Genomic DNA, 17,948 nt, shown 5'->3' on the forward strand with positions numbered 1-17,948 from the left:
GCGTACTGAGGGTGTGCTGCACTGTCAAAGCTGACTAACTGAGGGATTGCCAGAATGTTGAAGTGGGCGTACTGAGGGAGTGCTTCATTGTGAGATGTTAACTTTGCAAGATTAAGTTAATTAAAATCCTACTGTAGAAGTAGATTCAGTAGCAGATTTCAGAAGGAAATTGGTTTAAGACTTGAGAAGAAATAATTTTAACTATGGGGAAAGGGCAGAGGCCAAGGTCTAAATGGGTCTCTCCTTGAAAGAACTGATATTGGCATTAGAGGCCGAATGTTGAAAGGGAGTATCTGTTCAATGAAACAAGGACAGAATCTATTTGGTCAAAGTTGTGAAGCAGCAATATATGATCCTATTATGGGGATATTTTATTGATCCCTGCAGAGTGTGGGAGAGACAGAGTAGCAAATCTGCAAGGAGATTACAGAAATATGCAAGAGTAAGGAGTGGTGATACTGGGGAACTTTAAATATCCAAATATTGATTTGGATAATGTAAAGGGAAATTCCGCCCATAGTTTTGGACAAGCATTGAGGTGCGAATGTGAGGAGGAACTTTTTAATGCATCGAGTGGTAATGAGCTATTTCCCTCCGAGGAGGATGGTGGGAGTGGAGACCTTGAAGGATTGGCGGCGATGTAAAAAAAAAATTGGATGTGTGCTTGAGAGAAATAATCTTACAGGGTTATGGTGATGAAATGGAGGAATCTAACTGACTGGGTCTCTCTATGGAGAGCCGGGACGGACTCCAACTTTGCTGTAAGATATTATGAATGTCAATTGCCTCCAACAGTCACAAAATAGATTTGTTAGCCAGAAATTATTTTATTTTATAATGAAACTTGCAATAGTTTAATTAATATACTCAACCTCTTTCTCCCAAACACGTATGCTACCCTAACCAAAAACACTAACATTTCCTATTTGGAAACTGGCATCTATTCAGCTTTTTACATTTGATACTTTTACTGCCATCAACCTTACCAACCACTCCCATTACTGATCTTCATGGCACTTACGATCCAGATGATCTATGACCTCAATATTTGTTTGGATAAATGATAATGGAACCAAGTTATCAAATATTAAATTGTTTGCTGTATGTTAACTTATTTTGGAACTTGTTGTATTCTGCCCCATGAATCCATTTCAATAAAGTTTCATATGCAAACTAATCCAGGTTCAAAATTAAAAGAGAACCCACTTTGCACAAACAGTCTTCAGCATACTCCTCAGTACACAACTGAAAAGTAGGGAGGTTATGCTAAACCTGGAGTGAACTTTGGCTGGAACATACTTAGAAGAGCACGCCCGAGGGGCTGAATGACTTACTGCAATCCTGGGCTGGATTCACCATTGGCCGACGCCGAAATCGTGAAATGCGATTGGGCGGAGCACTGTCTCCGATGCCAAAATCACGATAGGCGGCGGTTTGATAACAAATCAGGATCCTCTGACACCCCCAAAATAGCGTAAATGCGCCCCTCGCCGCCCGGCATTTAAGTACTGCTGGCATATCATTAGCGGGCCTGACCCTCTAGTCTCCGGGGCCTCCGCGATTCACCGGCGCTGATGGGTCGAGTCCCCGACGGCGCAGTTCACTTGTGGTCTCAGCAGTCGGGAACCCGGCGTGGCGGCCGCGGACTAGTTTGGGGGGGGGGGGGGGGGGGGGGGGGGGGGGGGGGGGGGCAGTATTTGGCAGGTCGGGTCCGCACACGGCCATGTTTTATAGCGTGGTCATTCTCCAGCCGTTTTTGTCGTGGGAGCCGGGGGGTTTTACTTGGCACGGCTGCCAGCCCCTCACTGGTCGCAGGACAGGTGAGGGTTCGGCGCCGATTTTTCCGTCGTAAAATGCCACAGTCAGCACTTAGTCTCAAAAACGGTGAATCCAGCCCAATATTTCTTATGTAATATTCTTCTCAATATTGTGTGCAGGTCTGATTGCCATATTATAAAGAAGGACAGAAAGACATTGGACGGGGTTTGTTGACCTTTGGAGTACCTTTTATGTTAGTTCCTAAATTATTCTCATACTCTCTCTTTGTCTTCCATTATTTGCTTTTCGATTCTCTTCTGTATTTTTGGTATTCAACTCTCTACAAAATAGTAAAGCTGACATTTATCTTAAGCATCCATTTTCTGTTTCATTTTGATCTTTGTTATCCAGGGAGCCGTAGCTGTGGTTACCCGGCCTTTCTCCCTCATGTGACTGGGTCTGCTGTACATCTCTTTTTTTTACATTTCCAACACTCATGACAAGCTGGATACGTTTGGTTCTTTTGTAACCTTTTCATTCCTGGTCAGTTTGATAAAGTGATACTTCATTTCAAATATTAGACGAGACTTTTCGCTGCCAAGAATAGTCCTAATCAGGAAATGCAAAAATTCAGAAATGGTCAGGAGTCAAAGTATGATTTCATTCCAGTGAAAGCCTCTGGTTAAAGTATGTTTCAATGTTTTCAACTTGCGATTGTTCCTTTGTTGCATGCTAAACTCCTCTTCACGTTTTAACATAATACTTGCATTCAGAGGGAAATATAAACAGTACTGTTTAAAGCATAATACAATGGGTAGATTTCCATTTGATTGTTAGTTAATGTGAATCGACACACTCCTTAACGCAGGGGTGGGCAAACTTTTCTGTGCAAGGGCCACACTCAGAAATTCACAATTTTAAAGGGCCGCATAGTATATTAAGTAAAATAATTAATATTTAAAATAGCCAAAATAAAAGGTTTTTAAAGAAATAAAAAAGCAATTAATTTTTATTAATTAATATTTTAAAGTAGAAACTTTACATGAAACACATTTATTTGAAAAACAAAGTAACTCAGTTTAAAGAAAAAAAAGCAATTAATTTTTATTAATTAATATTTTAAAGTAGAAACTTCACATGAAACACATGTTGTGCCGAGCAATGATCACCCTACTCAAGTCAACGTATCCACCCTATACCAGTAACCCAACAGCCCCCCCCATTAACCAGAATTTAAAAAAAAAATTAAAAAGAAAAAAAAATTAAAAATTTTTTTTTTTTTTTATGACTTGATCTTGGTGGGCCGCATAAAGACCTTTGGCGGGCCGCAGTTTGCCCACCCCTGCCTTAACGTTAGCTCAAGGGTTAATACATGGGGCAAGATAGACGGAGTGCTACAAAAGAGAAAATAGTGTATGTGTTCCTTACCATAGGTAAAGTGCAGAGCAGGAACAGTAAACTGTTGCCTCTACAAAACTGGTCAACAACCATAAAGTGCTTCACAGCCAACCTTTTTGGAAATATAAGAAGCCGGCATTTCTAAAGTGACCCCTTGTACCAAGATAAGTTTATTTAGCTGTTTTTGAAACCCCAAAATTCTGGTTTTCCTCTGTTATACCAAATAGGGTCGACCATGACAAGCGGGCATTGAAATGAATGGCACACAGTTCAGCCAATCTCCTGCATTGTAGGCCACTGCACGTTAGTACTGACAGGAGGGTCTAATTTCTAATGAAGCTCTCGGTAGCAGCACTGACACTGAGCATACCGAGCCAGCATCCTCCTGGGTGCCTTTGGCAAAGACTAGATCGACCCTGTGAAAAACAGATTTGAGATAAACCATTGCTTCTATACACTTGCTGCATAAAACACCGAATGGTAATGTTTATTTTGATAATATTTCTCAGTATATGAGGGGAACTTGCAATACTCACATTAAAAGAGGAAAGAAAGCGTTACATTTTCATATCGTATTTTATGACTTCAGGACATCCCAAAGTAGTTAATAGTCAATGAGGTACATCTGAAGTGTCACCGCTGTGGTAATATAGGAAACGCAGCAGTCAATTTGTGCATAGCAAGCACTAAAGACGTAATGACCCAATAACCTGATTATATTTTCAGATATAAGCCTTCATCGGAATATTATCATTGGAATGATTTCATTGGAATACTGAACAGTGAACCATTGTTTCTAGTGTATTTCGTCCAATGTATTCCTAAATACATCAAATGGAATGATTAGATTTAGTGTACCCCTTTGTACATAAACTGTTGATATATTTTTGTATATTTCTTGGTACAATAATCAGTGACGATTAGGCTTCAGTATATACCTCTGTACCTCAAACAAAGGATAATGTAGTATACTGATCTGCTTATAAGACAAAGAATGGAAGAAATCAGTGTATCCCTCGGTACATTAGTGAGAAATTAGTGAGTATTAGGCATTAGTACTTTTCTCGGTACATATTACAGCAAATTATAGACAGCATTGCCCATGTACGTAAAGCAGTGAATTATAGGTTTTGCTCTACTCCACAGTACAGTAAAGCAGTGAATGATTGAATGATAGATTTTAGTGTATCACTCAATGATAAAACATTGAACTTCAGGGATACATATAGTCCTAGGCACATAATTCAGTGACTGACAAGCTCTATTATTTTCCATGGCTCAAAAGACTGTAGATAATGTATGTTAGTAAAGCATTCAGCTGACAACACATTGAATGGTGGCATTATCTTCTTTCTTGCCATATAACACCATAAATGAGAGGCTTTAGTACAGATTTAGTATATATTGTGTGAAACGGTGAATAGTGTGGTGTTATATACCTCTGTGTACACAGAACAGTGGATGATTGTCAAAGTGCAGGAAGACGCTAATGCTGATGTATAAGGAGCTGTTTATTACATTGGCAGGTCTGTCAGACAGTCTCAACAGGCTACACTGAGCATGAAGGGAGTTCGGCTCCAATCAGATGCAGGGCATCCTGTACAGCTTAGTGCTCATTCTTTCCACCATCGAGGCGATTGGCAAATCCATGGCAACACTCCTGGACAGACCCATGAGAGGGCATTTGCTGGCCATTGTCTCAGCTTTCTGAGCAGCACAGCTGGAGGATCCCAACGTCTCACAGCTGTAGTGAAAGCTCAGATGGAGGTCATGAGATCCATGGTGGCTGCCACTGGGGCTTCAGATCTCAGTGCCTTCGTTACAGCAAGGGGAGGGGGTTAACCGGTCCAGCAATCTGCGATCCAGCAGGTTCTGTAGCCTACTGAGGTCCCCACACCAGGAAAGTGGCAATGTGGAACAGTAGCCTGCTGTCCTCTCACAGGATTGCCTTCCAACTGGGCCCCCCACCAGTGCCTGAAATTCCAAACTGCTGTCACCAATGTCGAGGTGGAACGGTCCATAGCCAGGTCCTTGAGGCCAAGGGCGCTCATGGCAAGTCCTCTGACTCTGCATGGTGGGGTGATGGAAGTGGTCATTAGCCACATGTTGAAGAGCAAGTCCTTGTTCTTAAGCATCCATCCTCCAGTGCGTCTTAGAGGCTTGAAGATAGTGGTTTATGTGGCCTTCCGCAGGATAAATACAATATGTGATTTGTGAAAATAGTGGCCATACACTGAGATGAACTTCTTGATGTGATCACAAACTGCTGCAAGACAGAGAGCTGTGGCATTTGTGGTTCCTGTGTCACTCCCACTGATACGGGCTGCCTGCACAAACATGTGTCACAGCCGATGGTGCAAGGACACGCATTATCCTGGTAAAACCGTCGGATCTTACAGTTTGTTCCTCTCTTTTCATGGGCAAGTGGATGTAATCCTCTCTCCTCACATGGTGGTGTCTCTGCGATTACCCTGAGGCATCATGAATGGCAAGCTGCATGTTGCTGATGTGCCACCTGCTCCTCTCTGGAAGGATCCACTATTGTTTAAAATGTTGGAGCAACAGTGATTTTAATGGCCACTGGGAGGACCATCCTCACCTTCCTTTGAGGCTCCAGTTTGGTGGCACAACTCACTAATGATCTCCTTGTTAAGATGTAGCCTCCTCTGGCACTGACCCTGTCTCATTGGTAAGTAGCAATGGTGTTCCCAAAACACCATTTGCATGTAGTGTTCATCTTCCTCTCCCTCAGCACAAACGTCCCCTTTCTGCCCCCCCCCCCTTCTCTCTTTAAAGATCATGATACTGACCAAGTTGTACTGCAACAACTGCCCCCATACCTGTGTGAGGTACTGGTCTTTGCCCCTTGTGTGCAGAACAACATCTCCAAGTAGCTCCAGCATAGCAACACAGTGCTTCCACAAATCTTTGCAAAAGTAAATCATTAGCACCTCAGCTGCATCTCGCTGAGTGTCCCTTTCAATAGCTCCAAGTACAGGGTACATCTCCTTCCAGAATGCTTGTTGTCTCAGCAGTGATTACTCAGCATGATGCTTGTACATACACTGACCAAATTTGGAATTCTGGCTTTGCATCAGTCAGTACAACTGATTTATGTGAAGATATTCAACCTTCTAGCGCACACTGCAAATGCAGATACACACTCTTAACCTATGTCCATGGTCTTTAGTATACTCATAAAATGGTGAGTGATAAACTTTAATATACCTCTGTATATATCAAGCTGTGAATATTGATCTTTTCCCAGAATCTACGGTGTGCAAAACATTGATTGAAATGCCCTCATTTCCCACTCAGTTGGTCAAACTTTGAATGATTATTTTAGTATAGATCTCGGTACGGAACCCTATGAATGATATACTTTAATATGGTTTTTTTTTTGGATTAAAAAGCAAACGCTCGTCTCAAGTGTACCCCTCTACATAATACCTGCTAATTTATAGGCTTCAGTACATTTGACTGTATACGACAAGAATGAATGACTACTTACAGTATACCAACCAACTTACAACACAGTTACTGACAGCAGCAGTGTACCCCTCAGTACACAGAACAATGAACAATAGACATCAATAACCTCTTTGCTACATTGCACAATTAGGTTTCAGCATACTCCAGGTAGATAAAGCAGCGATGCCAGGTTTTAGTATACTCCTTGATATGTAAAACAGTGAATGATTAGTTTTAGCAGACCAATCCTATGATAAAACATTGAATCTCAGTGTTTAGGGCAGTCCTTGGCACATAAATGAGTGAATGACAGGCTTGATTATTCTCCATGGATCATAAGGTTTCGCATGTTGCACATTAGTATAGCAATCAACTGGCAGCATTATCCTATTTCTTGGTAAATCAAACCATAAATGAAAGCCTTTGGTATATCCTCATTATATAAAAGAGTGAATAATGTGGTGTTACGTACGCCTGTGCACAGAAAAATGAATAAATAGCTTTAATACAACACTTGGTAAATTAAACACTCAATGATTTGTTCACGTTTGTTTGTGAGGTTCATAAAATCATAGAATTCCTATAGTGCAGGAGGCAGCCATTCGGCCCATTGAGTCTGCATCGACGCTCTGAAAGAGCACCCTACCTCGGCCCACTCTCCCGCAAATCCATAACCCACCTAACCTATAGACACTAAGGGACAATTTAGGGCAATACACCTAACCTGCACATTTTGGACTCTGGGAGGAAACCGGAGCACCCGGAGGAAACCCATGCAGACTCGGGGAGAATGTGCAGACTCCGCGCAGTCACCCCGGGCCGGAATTGAACCCGGGCCCCTGGCGCTGTCAGGCAGTAGTGCCAATCACTGGTTGAGGTTACAATCAGATCAGCCATGATCTTATTGAATGGTGGAGCAGGCTTGAGGGCCGACTCCTGCTCCTAATTTGTACACATTAAGAGCAGGTGGTTTTGGTGCTCCCACATCATTTCTACGACAGTAGTGCAGCCCTGATGGACCCCATATTCCACTCCTCTGCGTTGCGCTGCTCTTTGCTTTTGCGCACAGCAGGGAGCCCTGCAACGTTACAAACAAAACACGTACTCCAGAGACATTTCCATTTTTTAAAGGCACAGTATTCGTGAAAGGGAAACTGCAGTAATGGAGAGAAGGCTGTTGGGATAGTGACTGGAAAATTCCAAGCTGAAAGGAGGATGTCGTAAAGCCTGAGCGAGAGATTGACCGCTTCAGTCAAGCCAACCAGGATGCACTGGTGACAGAAGTAGAGGTCAAGACGGACACCCTGGGCTGGATTCTCCATGATTGAGATTCTGTCCCCCCACGCCAAAATTCGTGCAAAATGTTAAAAGAATTCCGAGCCCCCCCAGAGACCCGGAGTAAATCTCACAGCTTTTGCTGCAGATACGGGCCCCCGCACGTCTGGGTCAGAGGCCACAACTAATGAAAAAATACAAATGAGAAAAGATGGCATAGATAGTGTTCTGAGACTACAGTATGTGGAAGTACTTGAAATGTGAGACTGTTCCAGGTAGCTACATCTCGGCCTTGAGTCACTCTGGCTCATGGAGCTGGAGTGTGAGTTAGAGACACTCTGACAAGAGCGAGGGAGAGGAACTTTTAGATTGTTTCTTCCGCGGTACAGTCACAGATCAGAGGAAAGCACAGACAATGATCAGTGGAAAGCCTTCATTGGCCGCGCCGTGTTCCATGGCAGACTCAAACCGTGGAACCAGACAGAAGAAAGGGCCCCCTGATCGGCCGCGCACCCGAGCCTCTACCCCTGCACATTAAATCCCTGGCCGACTACAAGGCCCTGCCGTGGTCTCCGGTCTGCCCGCCCACGCGAGCCTCCCGACCAGCAATAACTGGGTAGTTGCACGCCGTCGGAAACTTGGCCGGTCGGGGGGGGGGGGGGGGGTGGCGGAGGATTGCTGAGCGGGCCTCTGGCAATGGCTCCCCAGTGGTGAGATGTACTTCACGATGACGCCGATTTTCGGTGCCCGGAGAATCACCGAAATGGTGCCGGGCTCGATTACCGTGTCAAACTGGATTCTCCGCCCCAACGCCAGCCGCGATTTCAGCGTTCAGTCAAAACTCCAGTCATTGCAGAGGGACTGGAGTATCCAGTCGGAGTGAATTGATAGAGAATTTCCACTTTGGGAGGGTGGGGGGAAGAGTCCGAGGCACACCCTCAGGCGGGAATGATACCAGGTGGTAGACTAGGTTAATGTTCAGTGTGGGACATAGTGTGACCGTGGGTCTCCTGCTTCCCCTTCACCTCCTTTCCCTCACACCATCCGTCCCTTTTCCTGTGAAAGGCACTGGTACTTCCTGCCTCACTGGGGGCAGAAAATGTCTCAAAGTAGCTCCACACAATGCTATCGCAGACCCCTACCTTTGCAAAAGTAAATCATGAGCACCACAGCTGCAGCTTGCAGAGTGTCCCCTTCAATAGCCTTAGCACAGGCCACATCCTCTTTCACAATGTTTCAGGAGTGATTAGCGAACATGTTGCCTCTACATGTGTTGACCAAATTTGGATCCTGGCTTTGCACCAATTGGTGCAGCAAATGAACATGAAGATATCACTGATTCACGCCCTTCTGGTGCATGAAATAAATGTCGCTGCACAACTCAATTTTGCACCCAGGGTTTTAGTATACATCTCATTGTCTGAAGCAGTGAATGATAAGCTTTAGTACTCACCGACGTACATAGTGCAGTGACTATCAGTCTTTTTCCATGATCCGCAAAATAAATAACATTGATTGGAAAGCTTTAGTATCCCACTCAATTTTGAATGATTATTCTAGTAAATGCCTTATACGGTGAATGATAGGCATTATTATGCTGCCCTTCACATAAAATAGTGAACTCGAGGCTTCAACATATCCCTCTTGTATATAAACAGTTAATTAAAGACTTTGGTATATTCTTTGATTTAAAACCAGTCAATGTTAGAGTTTGGTATATTCCTCTGTCTATGAAACAATGAATCACAGACTATAGTATACCTTTCAGCTTTCAAACAGTGAACAACAGGCATCGGTCTACCCCTCAGTATATAAGGGAGTAAATGGCTTCAGTCTACCTGCCTGTCTATAAGCAATGATTAATTGTCTTTGGTACATCCCTCGTACATAAAACAATGACTGAAAGGCTTCAGTCACTCTTTGGTAAAGCAGAAAATGTTAGATTTCAGTAAGTCTCCCAGTATAAAATAACGAATGATAGGCTTCAGTATATAATCCAGCACGTGAAATAGATAACATAAAGCTACATGATGTCCCTCAGCACACAAAACAATGAATGTAGGCTTCAGTATATTCTTTGGTAAATAGTACAGTTGACAGGCTTCACTATATCCCTCAGTAAATAATACAGTGAATAACAGACTACAGTTTATCCTTGGTACATAATACAGTGATTCATAGGCTTTGGAATAAACCAAATAAGGCAATGTGGTGTAAGGTAATGTAAGCACATTGTGTGATTTGTGTACCACTCTGCTTATAGATCGACCCAAATAGTATGCTGCAAAACACTGGACAGTTTAGAAAGCTTTGAATGATATGCTGTAATGGACGGTGCAAAGATTAAACAATTCATAGAGTCAATTATTATGCCACAGAAGGAGGTCATTTGACTCATTGAGTCCATGCAGAGCAATCCAGTCAGCCCATTCTTCTGTTCCATCTTCATTCTCCTCCAAGTTGATTGAATACAATCCAAAAATGTTTCTATGGCATCGAGAAATAAATTATCGATAACTAATGAAAAAATACAAATGAGAAAAGACAGCATAGATAGTGTTCTGGGACTACAGTGTGTGGAAGTACTTGAAATGTGAGACTGTTCCAGGTAGCGACGTCTCAGCCTTGAGTCACTCTGCCTCATGGAGCTGGAGTGCGAGTTAGAGACACTCTGACAAGAGCGAGGGAGAGGAACTTCTGGACTGTTTTCTCCGCGGTACAGTCACAGATCAGAGGAAAGCACAGGCACGGGAAGGGGAGAGCGTGATCGTCAGCAGAAATACAGGAAGCGAGTATGGGATGAGAGCAGGGTCAGAGAGGAGGAATTTCAGGCACTAGTTCAGTCCAAAACATACAATGTAATTTGCCCCTGTGTGGATGAGGAGGAAGACTGAGGGGATGGCATCCAGCACGCTGAGTAAAGCAGCAGGGAGACAGAAGTAGGCTGTCCTGAGGAAGGAACCAAATAGAAAGGTTGTAATTATAGGGTATTCAATAATTAGTGGGATAGAGAGTGTCCTCTGCAGCCACGACTGGAAATCGTGAAAGGTATATTGTCAACCTAGTGCCAGGGGAAAGGATATTGTGAGCAACTTGGAAAGGAATGGGGAAACATCCCATCAGCATGGTCCATGTTTGAAACAATGACACGGGGAACAACGGGGGAGCTAGGAACAAAATTGAAAAGCAAGACCTCGAGGATAATAATTGCGGGATTATTGCCAGAGCTGCTGGCTAAATAGCAGGGGGGCAGCCAGAGTAATGGACATGTCGCTGAAGGAATGGTGTGGAATGCAGGGGGTCCAGTTGATGGAACAGGGGCACTAATATTAAAACAAGAAATGAATGGACCGTTGGAATGGGCTCCACTTGAACCAGAAGAATAAATAGGGCTGGAGAAAGGAGGTGAAATGAATAAGGATGGCTCTGAGGCAGAAATAAAAGTAAGAATGAAAATAGACGAAAGGTATGAGAGAAGGATGCGCCTGAAGTCAGGATAATCAATAGTTTCAAAGGCAATACAAATTCTTCAGGTGGGACTCCTAGATTCTTACAGATGGGAAGGAGGCCACCCGGCCCGTCATACCTGTGTTGGCTCTTGAACAGAACATTCCAATGATCTCCATTCCTGTTCTTTCCACACAGCTCTGTGAATTGCAAATACATCCTCAAAAGTTCTTACGGAATCTGTTTCCACCCTTTCGAAGGTAATGCATCCCAGGTCACAACAATCCCGCGTGTGAAAAAAATTGCATTTCCCTCTCGTTCTTTTGCCAATTATTTCAAATCTGCAAACTCTGGCCATCAACCCACTTGGCAGAGGAACAGTTTCTCCCTCCTCATTCTAACAAAATGCCCTCACCATTTTGAATGTCTCCATTTGGTCTCCCCTTAACCTTCTCTGATCCAAGGAGAACAGTCCAGCTCCACCCATCTCTCCACATAACTGAACTCCCTCAATCTTGGCACCTTCCTGGTAAACGTCCTCTGTGCTTCCTCTGAGGAACTCCAGGCCTCGCCAATCTCTCCTCCTAGCTCAAAATCTCCATTCCTGGCAACATCCTTGTAATCCTGCTCTGTATTCTTGCGAGTGAGGGAGACCTTGTGGTGCAGTGGGTAATCTGAGCTGAAAACACTGGGTTTGCGTCCCAACCAAGGACTTGATGGTCGGGGAAGGTGCATTCTTCACATGGCCGAACAGGTTGAGTGTCAACCTGCAAACACTTCCCACGTATGCCAGTGGTAGGTGGGATGAATGGGAAGGATTCCTGGTTAGCCATGTGATGGAAGTGAATTGTAGCCTCTACCCTCACTATCCATTGCTCCAGACTAAATTGTGCATGTGAAAGCAATACACCGCACTAGTGTGATTTCATCATTCCTTTAACACAGTGACTAGAACGGGAGGCAGTAATCTAGCTGTGGCTTAACCAGTGTTTCTATAGTTCTAGCATAACCTCCCTGCTCTTACATTCTAATTATTGGAAATATCCTGCATACCTTCTCTACCGCCTTATCTATCTGCCCTGGGATCGATGGACATGCACACTAAGGTCCCTCTGTTCCTCGACACTTCTCAGTAGCCTACCATGTATGACCTTGTTTGCCCTTCACAAACGCAACACCTCACACTTCCCTGGATTGAGCTCCATTTGTCAATTTCCTGCCCTCCTGACCAGTCCATTGATACTGGAGATAAAAAGGGTTCAATTATGGCAACAGGTTCCATGGACTCTACTTATATTCCCTTGATTATCCAAGATTAAGGGATGATTAAATTGAGGTGTTTAAGGTGATTAAAGCAGTAAATAAAGTTGGCACGGAGAAATTATATTGGAAGTCCAGAATAAGGAGGAATAACGTGAAGATGAGAGCGTAGCTGTTCAAGGATAATGTTAAGAAGCACTTCACACAAAAGGTTGTGGAAATCTGGAATTCTTTTGCTCCCAGTGCATTGTTGAGTCTGAGTTTCAATTGAAGGTTTCAAAATTGAGATTGATAGATTTTTTTTTGCGTTGAGTACATATATGTTACGGAGCCAAATTGGGTAGATGGAGTTAAGATACAGAGCAGTCACCATTTAATTGAAAGATAGAATGGGATGGATGTCCGGATCCCATGTCCATTACCATGTGTTTAGTAACCCAGTCTGTACATAAAACAGTGAATAAGAAATACAATGACTTGCATCTATATGGCGCTTCTTAGATCGTCCATATGCATTTTACAGTCATTTACCATTGAGCTTATAAAACAGCAACCCATAAGCATTATATAAAAGAGTGTGGGGGCGATTCTCCAATATTGGGCCCAAATGTTTGCGCCATCGTGAACGCCATCGCGGTTCACGACGGCGCGAACCGGGCCCCAGCACGACGGATTCTGGCCCCCACAGGGGGCCAGCACGGCACTGGAGCGGTTCACGCCGCATCCGCGGGAGACTTCTTACGCGTGCCGGCCCCGGCCCAACATGGGGTCGGTGTTCAAGGGCTGGCTGCGCCAAAAAGTAGGCCCAGGGGGCGGGGATGGGGGGGGGGGAAGAGAAACCGTGAAGGAGTGTCCCCCCCCCCCCCCCACAGGCCACCCCCCCACCCCGACCGTTCCCGCAGAGTTCCCACCGGCAGCGACCAGGGGTGAACGACGTCGGCAGGACTCTGTCGTATCGGCGGGGCCGCCGATTCTCCGGCCCGGAGTGCCCCCACACTCTTTTATATAAAGATTCCAGCGGCCCGTGGCCGGTGCCGTGCCAAACACGACGGCGCAAATGGTGCCGATTTTCTGCACCTCGGAGAATCGTGAGCCGGCGTCGGGGCGCGGTTGCGCCGATTCTCCGGCCCGGCGCGGGGCTCGGAGAATCATGCGCCGGCGCGGTTGCGCCGATTCTCCGGCCCGCGCGGGGCTCGGAGAATCGCCCCCTGTATGTTTGAATTTTGTGTACAACATAACTCATGAATGATATAACGCTTAAAATACCCCATAGTACATTAAGCAGTTAATGATGGGCTATAGTATACCTCCTAGTATATAAAAGAGTACAAAGTAGGCTTTAGTATATGTCTTAGTAAATAAAACATTGCAATTGGCAGCAGGGTATTTCTCAGTATATACAACACTAAATGGTGGATTTTAGCATACCTCTTATTACATAAAACATTGAATAATAAGGGTAGTATTCTCTGGTACTTAAGATTTGCTTAATATGCTTTAAACTATTCTCTGTACAAAAAGCATTGAATGATAAGCTTTAGTCTCACCATCAGAACATAAAATATTGAGTGAAAGACTTTAGTTCACAGATCAGTATAACATAAATGTCATTCTTTACTATTTTCCTTGGTGCATGGAATATTGAAAGGTTCACTTTAATATATTTGTTGGCACTTACAAATATGAATTATAGGCTATAGTATATATCTCAGTATAGAAGACCCTAATGATAGGCTCTGGTGTACCTCTCCAGTGTACCTCTCAGTACACAAAATAGCGAGGAATATATTAGTATTGTCCTCAGCACATTGAAATGCTCAAGCTGTAGTCTGCACTTTGGCTTGTCAACCACTGATTGGTGAGCTTTAATATACTCCTCCAGATAGGCAGAAGTAACTAGCTTTGGTATACTCTTCAGTAAATAACACAGTGAATAACAGGCTTTTGTATATCCTCTGGCACATATTGCATTGAATAATGCAAACAGTGGATGATGGCAGTTGTATCTGATACATGCAGAGATGGGAGAAAATACTGGACATATTAACAGCTTGAATTATCTGAGATTGGGAATTTAGTGCGGGGGAGAAGGTGGTGATACATAGGAAGATGGTGATACACATTCTAAACTAAGGATCAATATATATATAAATACACAGAGCAATGAATTAGTTTTCAAGGGATTTTTGTAATACGCAAAATGCTGAGCGCTCAGGCACTTTGCTTGCTAGTCTCGTCGCATGTCAGAACTCCTGGTCACTTCATCTGTGTAGGTAGAGTGTGTCTCCGATGGTTTAAACTCAACCTCAGGCAGGATTCCTGAACCTGAGGCGTGTCTGGGATCACCGTAGGAAGTTTGAAAATGTCCTGGATTGCAGGCTCCAGGCGCTGGGCTCCCGCAGCTACTGTGACTTCATCAGAAGACGAAGTGGGAACGGTGATAGGAGCAGACAGTTCAGGAAACCACCCTGTCAAAACCAGTTTTCTGTGTTGAGCACCAGTGACAGTGAAGCGAATCAAATCATTAATGGTTACATCCCAAGAAAGAGGCTAGTTGGCCAATTGAGTCAGTGCAGGCTCTCTGTAAAAGTAATCTTGTTAGTCCTCTGCCCTTACCTCAGGGCCCTACACTTTTATTCCCTTCAGGAATAAAATATTCCCTTTCCTTTTGAAAGTCACAATTCAGTCTGCCTCCACCACATTCTCAGGAAATGCTTTTGACATTCCAGTCACTGGCTGCATTAAAATGTTTTTCATCACTGTTACCGTCTCTTCTTTTGCTGTTTACCTTAAATTGTGTCCCCCGGTTCTCGACCCCCCTCCCCCCCCCCCCCCCCTCCCCCCCCCCCCCCCCCCCCCCCTGGGAACAGTTCTTCACTACATACGTGATCCAGACCCTTCATAATTTTGACCACTTCTGTCAAATCTCCTCTTAATCTGCAAAGACAAGGCCATAAGGTCAATGCCATCCATAGAACCGTAAATTCCTACAGTGCAGAAGGAGGCCATTCAGCCCATCGAGTGTGCATCCCTGAAGGAGCACCCTACCTAGGCTCACTCCCCCATGCTATCCCCACAAACCCAACTAACCTGCAAATCTTTGAACTTGGACCTGAAACAGTTCCTCTCACCTCAGAAGCTTGCCAAACCCGTTGAGTGTGTCCAGAATTTTCCGGTTCAAACATACTCCTCCGTCTAATAAAAATATTGAATGATTAAAGGAAAGACTTGCATTTACACGACGCCTTCCATGACCTCAGGGAGTCCCAATTCTCTTTACAGCCAAGGAAGTCCTTTTGCATTGCAGTCTCACTGTAATGTAGAAATCATAAGCTTTAGTACACCATCCAATTTATAAAACACTGGCTTTAACATCTTCCGGCAAACGCAAAACATCAGGTCACGGGGTGGGATTTTCTGCCCCTGCTGTGGCGTGTTTTCCGGCCGCGCCTCGCCATTGGCGACTGGTGGGATCTTCTGGTCTCACCAATGTCTATGGTGTTTTGCGCAGATCGTCTATCCTGCTGCCGGGGAATCTGCCATGTGGAGTTGGGGGGGGGTCACTTTTGACGGATTGGAAGGTCTTGCCGGTGGAATGTGCTGGAAAATCCCGCCCATAGCCTCAATACATAAAACAATGACTGATGAGGTTTGCTATCCTATTTGCTACATACATCAATGTAAATGTCTCCACAGTCTCAGAGGACCTTAGGCTGCTTTCCCCTTTGAGAGCTGATTGGTGGTGATTTAACCTGAGGATCACCTCGGGCGAGGAGCAAGGTTGAGAAGGCGGAGCCGCCATGAAAAACCTGGACTTTACTCCTCTATACAAAAATCAGCGAATGATGAGCTTCAATATACCCTTTAGTATAAAAAACATTGAATGAACGGTTTGAATATACTCGGTGCATAAGACATTGAATGACATGTTTTAGTATAATTCTTGGTACATAAAACAACAACTTTCATTTATGCTGGGTGTTTAATGGTATTTCAAGGTGATTCGCAGGAGAACTGATCAGATAAGATTTGACAGAGTCAGAGAATTAGATATCAGGACAAGTGGTTAGATGCAGGTCAAGAGGTAGCTTAAAGTAGCATCTTGAAGGAGGAGAGAGAGATCGAGATGTTTAGGAAGAGAATTCCAGATGTTAGCTGAAGGAATGTTGGGAAATGGTGCAGCAATGAAAACCAGGGATATCCAAGAGGCCAGAATTGGAAGAGTGCAGATGTATGGGAGAAATATAGGGTCGAAAATCGATACAGAGGACTGTCGAGACCATGGAAGGATTTGAAAACAAGGATTAGGGTTTTAAAAATCAACACAATACTAGGCTGGAAACCAGTGTAAGTCAGTGACAATAGGGGCGACGGGAGAATGGGGTTCAGTAAGCATTAGGATATGGACAGCCATGGTGTGGATGAGTTTGACTTGACTGTGGGCGGAAGATGGGAGGCCTGCAGGAGAGCATTGAAATAATCAAGTATAGAGGTGACAAAGGCAGGGATGGAGGTTTCAGCTGAAGAAGAGCAGAGATATGAGGGGCACAGGTGGATGATGCTAGGTGTTTTGGTGACGGAACAGATATATGGTCACCTCAAACTCAAATAGGGTGGAAAAATAGTAAACAGCACATAAAACAGTGAATGGTAAATGTTGGTGTACTCTTCACATAAACAGCAACCAGCTCGTTATGAGTTAGGACGTTGCTCGCCGAGTTTGGATGAGTTCCAAGTTTATGGAAAGCAGAAGATTGGTGCGGGAGGGGGGGGGAGGAGGAGGAGGAGGAGGAGGAGGAGGAGGAGGAGGAGGAGGAGGAGGAGGAGGAGAAGAGCTGGTTGTTGGAGGTGGGCATAGCCAGCAGTACATCGGAATAGTTGGGTATGTAAGTAGCAAAGACATGGAGCAGATGAGCTGAGGTATTGAGAGAAAGGAAAGGGAAGATGTTCCAGAAGTTGTCAAAATTCATGCTTGGTGCTGAAGAGATTATGAATTTGGAAGCTCCACTCAAGGTCAAATATGACACCTATGTTGCAAACAGCCCTAAAATGCAGCGAGCCGTTCAAAAGTTCATTAAGTTCAGCAGGACATAAAATTCCACCCATGGTGACAGTACCTGAGGAGAGAGAACAAGTGACAATATCAGCTATCAGGGTTGTCAGAAAGAAGGTTGGATGGTCAACAGTTTGGTGGAAATAGGGTTGATGGAGTGTAAACTTGTAGTGCGATTTTCCATCCACCCCCGCCCCCCCCACTATCCCTGTGGCATGTTTTACGGTGGCAGAGGCATCTTACAGTGCTGCCGCTGTCAATGTGATTTCCCATTGTTCGCACCCTC

General features: G+C 44.4%; 1 protein-coding gene across 5 annotated transcripts in view; it reads right to left on the minus strand.

Moving 5' to 3' along the window:
- gria1a (glutamate receptor, ionotropic, AMPA 1a) overlaps positions 1-17,948 on the minus strand; it is a 243,974-nt gene that overhangs the window by 39,243 nt on the left and 186,783 nt on the right. The window contains exon 13 of one of the 5 annotated variants that reach the window (XM_038796183.1): positions 15,842-15,921. The exons of the other annotated variants lie outside the window; for them this stretch is intronic. Coding sequence (XP_038652111.1) covers positions 15,866-15,921 — 56 coding nt within the window. The 3' untranslated portion in view covers positions 15,842-15,865. The remainder of the gene's footprint in view (positions 1-15,841; positions 15,922-17,948) is intronic. 5 annotated transcript variants of the gene reach the window in all.

Source organism: Scyliorhinus canicula, chromosome 4, assembly GCF_902713615.1.
Source record: "Scyliorhinus canicula chromosome 4, sScyCan1.1, whole genome shotgun sequence".
Taxonomy (NCBI): Eukaryota; Metazoa; Chordata; class Chondrichthyes; order Carcharhiniformes; family Scyliorhinidae; genus Scyliorhinus; species Scyliorhinus canicula.